The sequence below is a fragment of the Syngnathus leptorhynchus genome, chromosome 1 (genome assembly GCF_054491065.1).
Source record: "Syngnathus leptorhynchus isolate UIUO chromosome 1, UIUO_Slep, whole genome shotgun sequence".
Taxonomy (NCBI): domain Eukaryota; kingdom Metazoa; phylum Chordata; class Actinopteri; order Syngnathiformes; family Syngnathidae; genus Syngnathus; species Syngnathus leptorhynchus.
In genome coordinates this window covers 15912648-15927116 of record NC_141195.1, presented here as the reverse complement: position 1 = coordinate 15927116, position 14469 = coordinate 15912648, and the positions used below count along the sequence as shown (strand labels likewise).

General features: G+C 42.4%; 2 protein-coding genes across 2 annotated transcripts; both read left to right on the top strand.

Annotated features, from left to right (window-relative positions):
* The first annotated feature begins 2952 nt into the window (after nt 1-2952).
* cdk15 (cyclin-dependent kinase 15) lies at nt 2953-6926 on the top strand. The gene is made up of 13 exons (XM_085916571.1): nt 2953-3129; nt 3643-3771; nt 3851-3945; nt 4078-4157; nt 4417-4511; nt 4588-4650; nt 4816-4939; nt 5022-5142; nt 5269-5362; nt 5438-5501; nt 6405-6453; nt 6598-6740; nt 6814-6926. The coding sequence occupies exons 1-13, from the start codon at nt 2953-2955 to the stop codon at nt 6924-6926; spliced, it is 1347 nt and encodes a 448-aa protein (XP_085772697.1).
* A 4444-nt stretch (nt 6927-11370) lies between these two features.
* LOC147062188 (frizzled-7-A-like) lies at nt 11371-13023 on the top strand. Its single transcript, XM_085909896.1, has one exon. It carries the CDS (start codon nt 11371-11373, stop codon nt 13021-13023), a length of 1653 nt encoding a protein of 550 aa, XP_085766022.1.
* The last annotated feature ends 1446 nt before the right edge of the window (nt 13024-14469 follow it).

Sequence of the window (14469 nt, the reverse complement as noted above, 5' to 3'; positions counted from 1 at the left end):
TGAAACACATTTGTGAATGTAACATCTAGCACTAGTCTTAAATATACTCGTCTCACTGTCCATCATAAAATGTGGAGCCCCTCCAAAAAAAACTGTTGTTTTAACTTTGTAACTTGACTTTCAATAACTCATGTAACTCTTTTTTTTATATATAAAATATTTTTTCTGAAACTTACATTAATTCAAATTTACTACTCTTCCATCATAAAATCATTTTCATGATGTCTTTATCATCACCCCAAATACCATTTTAAAGTGCAAGTGGCATTTTTCGTACATTTCGACCTGTACCACAACCAACAATAACAGCTGCTTGTTTGAGTCGTGCAGATGATTCAGTCCAGCACAATTTGTTCCGTTGCTGCAGTAGCCCAACAAAGCCTCATTTGTCCCACTCTGTACTTGTTAGTTTGTTTACCTCTGGTTGTGTGACATTTTCTGCTCCCAAAAGATTTCAAACTAGTTCACGTTGCTGCTGTTGCTCCGCTTGCCTTAGAGTAGAAACAGTTTAGCTTGAAGATCATTTAAATCAAAGAAAAGTTTATTCATCATTTTTTACGAGACCTTTGGGGACCCCTGGAAATCTCGGGGCCTCAGTTAATTGCCAGTTTGCCTGATGGCAAGTCCACCCTTGCTTCTGAGTGCTCTCACGACAATATTCCATCTGCGAAACGCAAGACTGAGTACACTGGATTTATAGCAAATATCGAACAATTTCATTCAGGATTCAGGCAGGTCAGAAATTATACTTACACGCCTTCAGTGGAGTGCCACAATTGCTGTGCTCAATTGAATGTAAATGATGTGTTATTAAGACTCATGAGAAGAAACAGATAAGGTCCCCAACTAATGTGTTTTGTCTTTATGTGGCCTGAATAGGCCTCCATACTATTTCTCTGTGTCGTGTCATATTAACACAAGCGGTTTCACCAAATCTCAACTTTGTGGAAAAATGTCAACACGCACACACACACGCTTTAATTGCCTTCATGCGTGCTGTGTGTGTGTGTGTGTGTGTGTGTGTGTGTGTGTGTGTGTGTGTGCGTGTAGCACATTATTTAAATTGGCTGGGGGAGAAACGAGAGAGACAGAAATCTCCCTTGGCCTGCCCCCCCCCCCCATACACCACCTCCCCCAGCCATCTACTCGCTCTATCGCCCGCCGCCTTTGTCCGCCATCCTCTCGTCCTTCTTCCTCCCCCACCTCCCTCCCCCCCTGCTCCCGTCGTCCAATTACGTCCTTGTCGCTGCCTCATTTTTCATCCCGTTGCCAGGGGCTGTCACATTGAACCGTTCAGGACGCTAAACTATTTCGTACCTTATATCGCTCTCAATAATGCCATGTGCATTAATAAATGTTGACGTAAAATGCTGCAATGTTCACGATGAACTAAAAGAAACAAACATTACGATTTTGTTTCAAAAGGAGAGCGGTCGAATGGCTTCAGGCTTCAGGATTTTTTTCTCTCTCCTGGGGCCAAAGGGAGGCTTGGCTGATACATTGGGGGAGGCTGAAAAAATAATTTATAAATATACTTTAGAATGGCAAGTAAAATACTGGAGGGACTCAATTGGGGCTGGTTTCTGATGAGGCTATAGCCTCCTCTTGCCCTGGTCTCCTGCTATACCTCCATATGCTCCTATAAAGGGTTATAATTGCCAACAGATGCCACAAGATAGCAGCAAATTAATAAATGAAGCTCCTCAATTCACTTCAAGTACCTCGGCAAATCACCTTTCCCAAATGAAATAATGGCAATGCCGTTAATCTGCTCCAACATTCTCTCCCCTAAAAATGACACCAAAAAAATAGTTTATAAATACTTTAAGCTAATTCTGTTAAAGGTACATGACAGCCAGGGATGGCTCCCGAACGTCTTCACTCCCGGAGCTTAATTTGGGCTGGACTGATAAGGGAGGATGGAAGGTTTGACAAAACAATTTATAAATATATTTTAGAATATCAAATGAGATGCTACAGCCCCATGGCCTAGCACCATCCCTGGTGACAACAAATATAAAATATTTTCCCCCCCAGCAAGACTGGAATGGAAAAAAGTGTTTCAGTTTGTCATATTAAAAATGAAGGAAAGCTTACAAAAATGTGGCCATTTTCAAAAATATTTTTAAATTCTTCTTTAAAAACACTTGTCGTGTTGTTATGAAGATAGCACAAAAAAATCTGAAAAAGAAAATCGCCTGAATGACAATTTGCATCCCGACGAAAAAAAAAAAAAAAAAGTAAATTGGGTCACCTGTATCTCAAGGCACCACTGTATTACTAGTGTCAGCAGCAGTTAACTTAATTTTATGCTTGTTTGACGGTTAATCTTGTTAAATTTTCATTTAAAAATAGGCCATTGCAGTTAATATAGTTTCAAATAGGTGACAGTTTGAACATGTATCGGATTAATTAAAATCACGCACACGCACACACACTTAAACCCGCGTGCGCACGCAAACACGTACCATAGCTACTCTGCAAATTGGCTCTTTATTGTCTGTAGTCATACTGACCTCTGCTGGTCATTGTTGTAATTACACGCTTTCTCTAATATTACCAAGGCCCCTATAAAAAACGTCACCATTTTTTTTCAAATGTAATTCTCATTTATGTTATTTAGTTTGAAGTCTTTGTATGGGAGACGCCTGGTTTAAAATGTAGGCATTCAAAGTAAAATATCCAAAATAAATAAATCCTCAAGTCAATCATCTACTTCCTCCAAGTACAATAGCAAAGTATTTGTACAAAGTACGTACTTTGTGACTTTGGAGTCAGTTCTCGAGTGTGCCCACTGGAGAGCATCAATACCCCGCATGTTGAATAACACTGTTGTTCCCTGCCCGAGGGAATGCAAAGCGAGGAGAGCAGAAGTCATGAGACCATGTTTGCTCTCCTCCAGACAGCACGTTGGTCATATGAGCAGCAGAAAAAGACGAAGAAGAAACAGCGATGGACGGCTTGTCCTGCTGCATGAGGAGGTGCTGCTGTGGCCAGGTTGAGGAGGATCAGGGTGGCAAAGGACCATGGGAGGGAGAGGAAGAAGTGGAGGAACAGGTGGAGGTGTTGAGAATGGAGGAAAGGGGCGTCAAGAAGAGCAACAGTTCTTCATCACTGCCAGTTACCGAGGTATCTGATGAAACTTACATGTAGTCCTTTGAACAATGGAATAATTTCTGCGTTTGTCTGGTATGTTTTGTGACAGCACATCATGTGGTACCAATGTACTCTGTTGAAGTGAATTGAGGAATTTCATTTAGACAAAAGTAGTGCTTTCCTGCCCTTTTGTGGCATTTTAGTGCCAAGGAACTACTTTGTATGCTGAAGTGAGTTAAGGAGTTTCATTTAGACAACAGTACAGCTTTGCCACCATCTTCGGGCATCAATAGTGACTTTATTTGTAGGGGTGAGACAATTATTTTTCACTTTGTTCCTTTAACCTAGAAATATTGGTTGGAGCATTACATTTCCAAAATCGAGCCGCCTAGTTTCTTATGTTTCCACTCCACCACAAATTTTCCACTTTTTTACGAGTCTACCTGGGATCGATACAAACATTTGATGGCTGGGTGGTCCTTTTCAGTTCACTTGTTTTTTTTGGGGATATTTTCATTCAATATTCTTTATGTCTGCCTGGCCTAGCTGGAACCAGACAGTGGTCCGCAACCTCACTGGTTCCACACGCTGCAAATGCGACGGCTTCGGGTGCAGCGAGGGCGCAGTAACAGTGACCCATGGAGCCAGGACAACTGCCAGAACACCTTTAACTGGGTCGGTTGGTGCCCATTCTCAATTTTAAACGTTCAAGCATGGGCCTGTGTTACAATACGATTTGTGTGTGTGACATCAGAAAGCAGGACTTCAGTTTGGAACGGCTAACTCGTACGTGAGCCTGGAGAAACTTGGTGAAGGCTCTTATGCGTCTGTTTATAAAGGCATCAGCAGGTAAGAAATCCCATGGCAAATTTGACGGCGCTTACTGCAGAGGTAGCAAAAGTATTTACACGCTAGACATGAATTGTGAGTCTATTTTGGCTGCATTTATTAATGATGACCACGCTTCTGTGATTTGTGGAGGATCAATGGGCAGCTTGTGGCGTTGAAGGTGATCCAGACAAAGACAGAGGAAGGCATGCCATTTACTGCCATCAGAGAAGGTGATTAGCCACACATGAAAACATTTCTCCATCTAGTCTAGTCAACTAATTTCTGCTTCACCATGCATAAAGTGAATCCAAACTCCTTCCACCGGTGTCAGGTGAGTGAACCACTGCACCATCTAAGACCGTCCCCTAATTTCATGAATTAGTATTTCTTCATTTTATTGCACCCTTTGACTGATCCATTGTGTGCCTGTGTCAGTGTCGTGATTCATTAACAATGTGACAATAGAACACTTCTTCTGTGTGTGCGCAGCTTCACTGCTCAAAGGCCTGAAGCACGCCAACATCGTCCTCCTGCATGACATCATTCACGCCAGAGACTCTCTCACCTTCGTCTTCGAATACGTGGTGAGATTCTACGTGGTGGCGTGCAGCGGGCCTCGAGCACCGGGAGACTCTCATTTGCTCACGCGTGTGATTGCAGCAGACGGACCTGGCCCAGTACATGAACCAGCATCCCGGAGGTCTGCACTCTCACAATGTGCGGGTATGAGCCCTCATACGTATATCCATCCATCCTTTTTTGTTATTTCCTCATAAAAAAATTAAAAAAAAAAACGGTATGAGTTGAATTTCCTCCTGAGGGATCATAACGAGTATTAAAGACATGTTTATTCTGGAGGGTAAACCTAAATGTATCTTCTCCCCGTAGCTCTTCATGTTCCAGCTGCTGCGCGGTCTCTCTTTCATCCACGACCGCCGGATCCTCCATCGAGACCTAAAGCCTCAGAACCTGCTCATCAGCTACTTGGGAGAACTCAAACTGGCCGATTTTGGTTGGTCGCTACATTTAGGCCGTATCTGCTGCATCTCTTGTTGGCGTGACGATAGCGACCCACTTTTTGGTTCCGTGCGCAGGTTTGGCACGTTCCAAATCTGTCCCCTGTCAGAGTTTCTCCTCAGATGTGGTGACTTTGTGGTATCGCCCTCCCGATGTCCTGCTTGGATCTACTGATTATTCCACAGCTCTGGATATCTGGTGAGTTCTGGCTTTGGGTCAATCATCAGAACATTCATGGGGCAGTCTTGCTTGAAGTGGAAACTTAAGCGCAAGACCGGAGCTTCATGGCTCGCATATATAAAAGTCAGTCCCACCTGTGTCCAGGGGCGCAGGTTGCATCTTTGTCGAGATGCTTGAAGGAGTGCCGGCATTCCCTGGAGTCACTGACGTGTTTGACCAGCTCCAGAAAATCTGGATGGTTTGTACAACAAACATTTGAATTCATTTTATTAGCACCGCTGTCACGGTTCTAGTCAGCCTTGTGTCCCTGCAGGTGCTTGGAATCCCTTCAGAGGATACCTGGACAGGAGTCACCCGGCTGCCCAATTATCAATCAGGTCAGACTCATCTCGTGTGTTCATAGATGCTGACTTGAGTGACTTGGCTTTTTACGGCTATTTATTCTCGTCGATTTGCACCTGATCGAATACAAGTAAATAGACTCAACTTCATAAAGTGTCATAGGAAAATGAGTCCATTTATTTGCATTTGATAAATTATGTTATTACTGTTTCTTTTTAGATGTATAATACAATACAGTTTTCCCTTAAAAACACTATTCAAAAAAACATTTAGAGACTTTTTGGAGGATGGGACGTTTTTTGATATTTTTTTTTTTTTTCCCCAGAGGAAAATATTATGAAAATATTGCATTGTACTGTGGTTTGAGTTACGACCATCGTCAGAGAATCACCTAAACTCTTAAATCAAGGCACTTCCATATGGAATTCTTCCACTTGTAGTTAAGCAGGTCTCCACTAGACGGCGCTATCACACCACAGGCCCAGGGACCCTTTGAGACATTATTTCGTTAACAAAATATAATAATGTTTTTATCTTGTCAGAAATAAAGGTCACAATTTAACGACAATTAGTTATATTTATGTTAAAGTACAAGATTAATAGGAATGGCTTTCTAAAGTCCAATTATATTCTACAACTAAATTCTTGAAGGAGCTATTAAAATGTTTTTATTTAATTATTCATTTAAACTTATGAGTGGAAATTCATTTGTCACTCTTCTCTTCTGTAAACTTATGTTACCACTCAGACAGAGTTGTTGTACGAATGCAGGCAAGTCATTCTACTGATCTCCAGAAAAGTCATGTTTTACATATGATGACAACGAGCTTACTAAAACATTAACAATTCAGCGGCCTTAGGAAAGCCAGGAGAATCATCACATGACCAGAAAGCATGCGTGGGGCAAAAGTCTTCAAGTGCTCTTGTTGTTGTTCTAGACTGGTCCCTTCCTTCTAAGCTGAAGCCTATTCGCTCCGTGTGGAAAAGGTGAGAAAGGAAAAGTATAAACATCCGTATCAGTCAAGCCTTATTTTTAACACACTAACGTGATAACACACTGCTCCTAAATGATGAGGGTCTTGCATTCGAACTAACATTCCAGCGACATCACGGGTTCTCTCTCTGGATCAGGTTGAGTCGACTGCCATACAAAACTGAAGATCTGGTTCAGAAGATGCTGATGTTGGCACCCGCCGACAGGATCTCGGCATCAGATGGCCTGCAGCACTCGTATTTCAACATCTTACCGCCGCCCATCCTGCACCTGAGGGACAGTAAGAGCCGACTGATGATGCACTCGCTCCTCCCCAGCATTTGCCATCACATGTCCATCTCGTCTTTTTCCAGCCGTGTCCATCTTCAAGGTGCCCGGTGTAAATCTAGAAACAGAGTTCCGCGACAACTTCAATCCTAGCGGCCGAGTCAGACCTTCACTTTTGCCTGCGGCGAAGTTTTGGTGACATCTTCAGCCCAAGAAGATGTGTAGTCAGGTGACTTTTTAACACAATGATCATTTTCCATGCACAAATATGTTCCAGGTCAATTTTGCTCAGGCCAAATATGCATTCCAAAATTGTAGGTGGTTTTTCCAAGCCCACTGTGAGTACGGGTAACTGTGAATTTTGAGTCGACTGGGTCACAAAGTACTTTTAACCCAGGGTTGGGTTCATTGTTTTAAACCACCAAATTGGGTTGCAGATTGAATTTTTTTTTTTTTTTTTTTGCTTTAATGTGCCAGCTCGTTTCACAACAAGGAACAGTTTGACAGATAGTGAGGAATTCTTCCAAAAAAGAAGCTTCAAACTGTTGATTTGGATTACCAGTTGAAGTGGCGCAACACATGTAGACAGAGATTATATAAGTATACTCACACTGATTTATTGACTTAATTATGAAGCTCTTCTTTTTGGGTGACTTTGTCTGTTTTATACTGCCCCCAGGTGGCCAAGGCATGACAGACTGCAGAAGGCGCAGGATACCGAAAATGAAGCAAAAAAACTTGGTAGACAGTTTCATTCTTTGCATTCTATTTAATTATGTCATTACTGTATGGTTATTGTTTTGTTTTTTATTGTTTTTTATGAACTACCATTTTATAGACCGATATTTTTCTTATTAATTATTTTTTTGGGGTGGCTATACTGGAATGGCTTTATGGCATTTCCATTCATTTGAATGGGGTCTGATGGTTTGAGAAATTAGTGTTTTAAGATATGAGTGTGATCACGGAACTAATTACCCTCAAATGTCATTGCACCATCGTGCTTTTCAGTTTTTGCGGGTCCAGATATGTCAAGGCCCCCCTCAATCTGTCCTCTGTAAGACTTATGTTCCATATGTTTAGTATATACAATCATTCTTATGCTACTTTTATCATTTCATTGTTTCAAGTTTCCCCAGGACCTTTCACACAGGTTCACAATTCACACTATCATTTATTTATTTAACACACACTTGTAGATCTAGGATCAAATTTAGTAGACATGAGTCAAATTTGATCCGGAACGGGTTCGGCGTATGTCTAGTTTTGTGTATGATGGATCACTTTAGTCGGTACATTTCAGAGTAAAAGGACAAGATTTATATTGCTGTCAAATGTCAAAATTGACTGTGGCACGTTTTTCAAACTGTTTCCAAACTGAAAGGGAAAAGTTCTATTAGATGCGAGAAGTTCCCTGGAATAATGACTGTAATCTAACCACTTTCTCTGAGCGTCTCTTAGCAGTTACTCAATTCTGTCACTTTTGTCCCCAAGAGTCAACATGAATAATTAATCTCATTTGTGTGGAAAATAAGCCCCGTAGAATATTGCTGTGGTGCTGTGTGATTTACAAAATATGTCAGTTAATGCAAGAAAAACACTTTGAACAGACTGTCGGCTGTGGCGTGATTCATACAGATTTAGTTAAGAAGTTGACTTCTAAACAAACATTTCGAAATGTTTCCACACAACTGAGGTTATATTTTATTTTGTCCCCCCCAGACTATTGTTTGGTGTTTTATTTGTATGTGTTTTGGCTGTTTGGTTCAAAATGAATGCGATAGTAATTTCCATCTGTCCAACTTTGCTCTTTTCCATTATACTTAGCATTAATCAGACCTTTGTTAGGCTAATGATAATGGCAGATACGCTATGCTAAAAATACTTCGAAAGAGAATTTATGATTTTTTTTTGTTTGTACCACTGATTTTTGTGGAAAAAATGTAAAGACAAATTGCCAACCTTGCGCTCGAAAATAAACAAGCAGCAAAACACTACACAAACGAAAAAATTATATAAAATACAAAAATACAGCTGCAAAATATGAGCAACAAAAATCGTTCGATGCGTTTTTAACATGATGAGTGTGTGGGTTTGCCTTCTCTTGTGTTTGTACCTGTATATGTATAATATGTTGTATTTCACGAGTTTCAAACCCGTGGCCCGGGGCCCAGATCAGGCCCACCACAGCATTTAATGTGGCCTGCGAAAGTAAATCATTTGGGCATATTTTGTGCTAAAAATACCAACCCTGTCATTTTTTTTAACCTCTAAAAAACATTATGTATAGGTAATATGTATTTGTAATAGCTGAACATACTTACATAACGGCCCTCTGTGAAAAACTGAGGGTTATGTGACCCACAAGAAAACCAAGTTGGACACATCAGGTACATAAATTGGCACTTAAACCAATTATGCTAGCCGATCAAATTTGTTTTGTACATCATCTCTCCACGCTACATAGTATAACAACAAACTTTTTTCCACTTTGTTTCTTTTGTTTTGCCATGAAATTTGGCGGCGATGTCAAATAAATGTGCGTCCCCCAAAAAGTTGTTTTCCAGGAACGAGTTGATTAATTAATACATTACCATTTGTTTGATTCTTTTGATTGACACGAAGTAACGCAAAGTTCGGAAAGATAAAAGAGGACGAATCTTTGTGTGAATATTTTACCGCGTGTTTGTTTTTCGGCAAATCTCTGATCTTATCCGCCGAGCAAAAATTCATTCATGACACGCAAACAATGTCAATATAAATAAACATTAGCCTTTGATTTTTGCCCTCTGAAGATTGTGACAATTGACAAGTTTGATGTCATTAATTTAATCTTCATCTTATTTTTAGATTAAGTCTCATTTTTCTGCAACTAAAAACTCCTTTCTAGCTGTTTTGGTTGAAATTTACATATTTTCAGGGTTAAAAAGTCAATGCAGCAAAGAAAATTCTTAAAAAAAACAATAACTAAATTTTCATTTTGAAGAAAAGAACATCTCTCAATGGGTTGTAATGTCTATGAAAGTTTGGTGGACTTCTTCTTGGATTTGCTTTCCATGTCCAGACCGAATGTCTTCCTGCGCTATTTAAAGGCTTAACATCAGAAAAAGGCCCCTGGGATTTTTTTTTCCACTCTTCTTTTCACTCCTTTAAGCATCTTTGTCTTCATTCAACTGCTCTGGCCTTGCTTGTATCTCATTTATCTCATCCTGCGGCCTTTCGACTGACCTGTAACCAGAGCTCAATTGTCTCTGCTGTTCCAGACTTCATCTGGGCCTCTTTCTTGCACCTTGTCATGTTAATGTGTTTGAATGGGATCGTAATAAGTTGCTGATAATATAGCGTCAACTGTGCAAGTGTCGCGGTGTCCTCTGGCTGGGGGATGTTTTATAGACTTGGTCATTTTTTTTCTCTGTGAAGTTCCAGTTTTTGTGTAAAGGGTTAGTTAAGTGTTAGGGCAATCGCTATCAAACTCAAGGCCCCGGGGCCAAATCTGGCCCTCCACATTATTTTATGTGGCCCGCAAAGACAAATTGTGACTTCATGTGTCAGCAATCAAATTACAAATTGTCTTCAGTTTTAAAAAAAAGAGATATTGCTAGCAATTTTAATTACCACTCAATTTTTTCAATAATTGAGCAGTTTTTACTAGTCTCTCATTTCAAAACTAGTTATTCATCAGTTTGTTGTGCAGCCTATACTACAAAATGTTGACAATCATAATGGCCTTCTGAAGGACACTATGATTACGGTGCGGACCTCTGTGTTAGGGTAAGGGGCCAGGGTAACACTAAAAAAAAAAAAAAATTTGAAATTTAGATATAAAGTAAAGGGTGGCTTTTTTTTTTATCAAACGAAATTATTGTTGTGTTGAGCCAAAAGTCGCTCGACTTGTGGCTAGTTTTGTTTTGAAAATGAGACAGTTGGAGGGTGGGATAAGTCGCTCAGTAGGTAGTATTTAAATCTACAATAATAAGTCGTTTTCCTTTTTACACAGTCAAGACACATGAATGCTACTTCGTGCAATTATTTTGATCCTCTCTGTCATGCGCCCTTTTTTCCTACGAGCTATTTGAACAACCCACACCATCTCCTCTTCTTAAGCCTCCTCCACAAACTCCACCTGAGCTGTTTAGTTTCTTGTGTATCTTGGATACCTTTTGTCTTAATTTGGAGAGCCTTGGCGATCTTCAATGCGCCCAACTTGTGTTTACGTTCAACTCCTATACGCAAGATTGAAATTCTTTCATCAAATCATTTTAAAGGCAGCAGTGCTTGTGTTCTGCCTATGGCTGCCTCTAGCGTTGCCTCCTAAGCCAATCACTAACAGGAAAGAGATCGACAAAGCCTCCAATTGGCGCAGAGCAGACCGAGTCTAGAGGCACCCCCCCATACCCCCTTGTTGGAGCAGTGGGGGGGCGCCTGGAAACAGACCACCAAGCTTGAGATTCATGGAGGATGAGGGGGGGGGGAACATTATAGAGCTTCACATTGAGCAACAAAGACAACTTTGCATCTGAAAGCTGTGTGAGATGCACAGCGTGCACAAGTGCAGCGTGACGGAAAGACTTATCCGGGAAACCCAGCAGTGACGAGCCGGTTAGCGCAACTACTTTTCCTTCCGTTGGGTGGATTGAACCATCATGGCGACACGGGGGGTCTGGCCTTGGTTCCTGACTTGCGTTTTGCCCTCGCTCATCTCAACGGGTTCAGCTCAAGAACCAAAAGACTTCTCTATCCCAGAACACGGATTTTGCCAGTCCATCTCGATCCCTCTGTGCACCGACATCGCCTACAACCAGACCATCATGCCTAACCTACTGGGTCACGCCAACCAAGAAGACGCCGGGCTGGAGGTTCACCAGTTCTACCCGCTGGTCAAAGTCCAGTGCTCGCCGGACCTCAAATTCTTCCTTTGCTCCATGTACGCACCGGTTTGCACGGTTCTGGAGCAGGCGATCCCCCCTTGTAGGACTTTATGCGAACGGGCCAGGCAGGGCTGCGAGGCATTGATGAATAAATTTGGCTTTCAGTGGCCTGAGAGGCTGCGCTGTGAGAACTTCCCTGTTCACGGTGCTGGCGAGATCTGCGTGGGTCAAAACACATCTGAGAGTAATGCTCCCCCGCCAGCTCCGACACCGGACCTCCTTGAGCGCTTGAACTTTCCGTCTCACCCTTCGAGCAACCCGATCTTCTCCTGCCCGCCCCAGCTCAAGGTGCCAGCCTACCTCAGCTACCGCTTCCTCGGCGCCAAGGACTGCGGTGCCCCCTGTGAGGTCTCCACAACCAACGGGCTGATGTACTTTCGAGAGGAGGAGTTAAAGGTCGGGCGGCTCTGGGTCGCTGTCTGGGCTGTCCTTTGTTGCATCAGCACACTCTTCACCGTCCTCACCTATGCTGTCGATAGCCAGCGCTTTCGGTACCCGGAGAGACCGGTGGTCTTTCTCTCCGGTTGCTACTTCATGGTGGCGCTGGTGTATGTCGCCGGTTTTCTGCTTGAGGACAAAGTTGTCTGCGTGGACAAGTTCAAGGCCGACGGTTACAGGATGGTGATTCAAGGCACTAAGAAAGAAGGCTGCACCATCCTCTTCATGGTGGCCTACTTCTTCAGCATGGCAAGCTCCATTTGGTGGGTCATCCTGTCACTCACCTGGTTCCTGTCGGCAGGGCTGAAGTGGGGGCACGAGGCTGTCGAGGCCAATTCCCGCTACTTCCACCTGCTGGCGTGGACAGTGCCGGCGTTGAAAACCGTCACCATCCTCGCCATGGGACAGGTGGAGGGCGACCTCCTGACCGGCGTGTGCTATGTGGGCGTGTACGACGTGGACGCCCTGCGGGGCTTTGTGCTGGCTCCGCTCTTTGTCTACCTCCTCGTCGGTACTTCCTTTCTGCTGGCCGGCTTTGTGTCGCTCTTTCGCATCCGCACCATCATGAAACTCGGCGGTGCTGATACGGACAAGCTGGAGAAGCTGATGGTGCGGATCGGCTTGTTCGGCGTGCTCTACACGTTACCCGCCGCCGCTGTGGTGGCCTGCCATTTCTACGAGCAGGCTCTGCGTCCGCGGTGGGAGCGCACCTGGCGCATGCAGACCTGCAAACGCTTTGCTGTGCCGTGCCCGTCGGGAAACTTTGCTCCGCTGACCCCGGACTTCACCGTGTTCATGATTAAGTACCTGATGACCATGATCGTTGGGATAATGTCCAGCTTCTGGATCTGGTCCAGAAAGACCGTGCAGTCCTGGCGCCGTTTTTATAGGAGACTGAGCGGATCTGAGCTGGGCGATGCCACGCTTTAGCCACGTTTCCGTTATTACATTGAGATCTATGAACCATAAAATCAATATCCAACACTTTTATTTCTATAAATTTAAGCCAATTTTCAAAAAGCACTTCTACAACATTCCTAGAAAATCACAATGTTCATCACTAGAGCAGGGCCACGGACACCTTGTATAAAACCACCAGATTTTATTTTTACACTGAGCTTCAGCAAACTCAACATGGCGGTCCTGGAAAATGTTCGATCATGCACCTGGCCATGTTTGCTCTTGTATGATAATTATATTGTGAGATTTGTTTTAAAAATAAGTGAGTTGATTTCTTTTTTTAAGAATATTGATCAATCTTACACAAGCTGTGAGGTAACCTGAAAATGTCAATTTTTGCAGTTGTTTTGTCCAGCTTCTCCATCACCCAGCTTCACGGGGGTGCAAAAGTGCGACACGTGTAAATGCCCTGCGTACCCCTCCCCTCGTACAAAGTCACCTTGGATAAACTCCAACGCATAGAGCGTCAAGTGTGAGCCTTCCAACTTCAGAGACCCGGGCCTCTCCTCGGGCACCGCATCCTATGCAATGTTGGCTGGTGATGGCTACAAAGTGTTGCCGTTTGGCTGCTGATGAGAGCCAATGAGGTGAACAATGTGAGGTGGATACTTCCTTTCTTGTTTCTAAACTCCATTGTCCCGAGTAGGAAAAGAGCAATTAAAGCGACGCTTTTATGTTGAGGTGTTGCACTGCGGTAGTCGCTTTGAGCAATCACGTTTGACCTGCGACCTCTCTATTCATACATAATGTGATTACAGGTGGATAGAAAGATAGAGTACAAAACTGCAGTATGGAAACAATGAAGTCAATTCCTTTTTCTTTTTTCTGTTCATTCAAAACATTTGTGTTTGATATCAAAAGATTAGCATAAGCGATCTACGCTTTCGCTAGGTTAACCGAGAGGATTAAATGATTTGTAGCAAAACATTACAATGTAAGGTGAGCAAAAATAGTGCTTCTAGCAAACTTCTTATTGTTGTTTTAGTGCAGTGTTCTGGTTCATTATTATTGGCTTCTTCTTCTTTTAAATGGAGTGCAGCAGCAAAGTAAATGACACATCACAGATGTGCAAAATGTGCATGTATTTTATTCATTTTAATCCCTTAACACAGACGTGTTACTTCAAGATCTTCATTTTACACGCTAAAAACAGTCAAATATTCTTTATTTTAAAATGATTACCAAATGATCAAATTTGGATCAAAAAGGGACAGAAGTAATACTTATTTTCTTTCCCAACTGTATTTGAAACACATTCAACTAATATTTATTTTGAGATACAGTATGCCATATTATATTGATGTTGGCCTAAAATAATGCAAGCAAGAAAAAAAACGACGTCAAATAATTTCATGAGCAAAAGAACAAATGAGGTTAGGTAAGTGTGTTTTTTTTCTACCTGTCTTGCTCCCTATT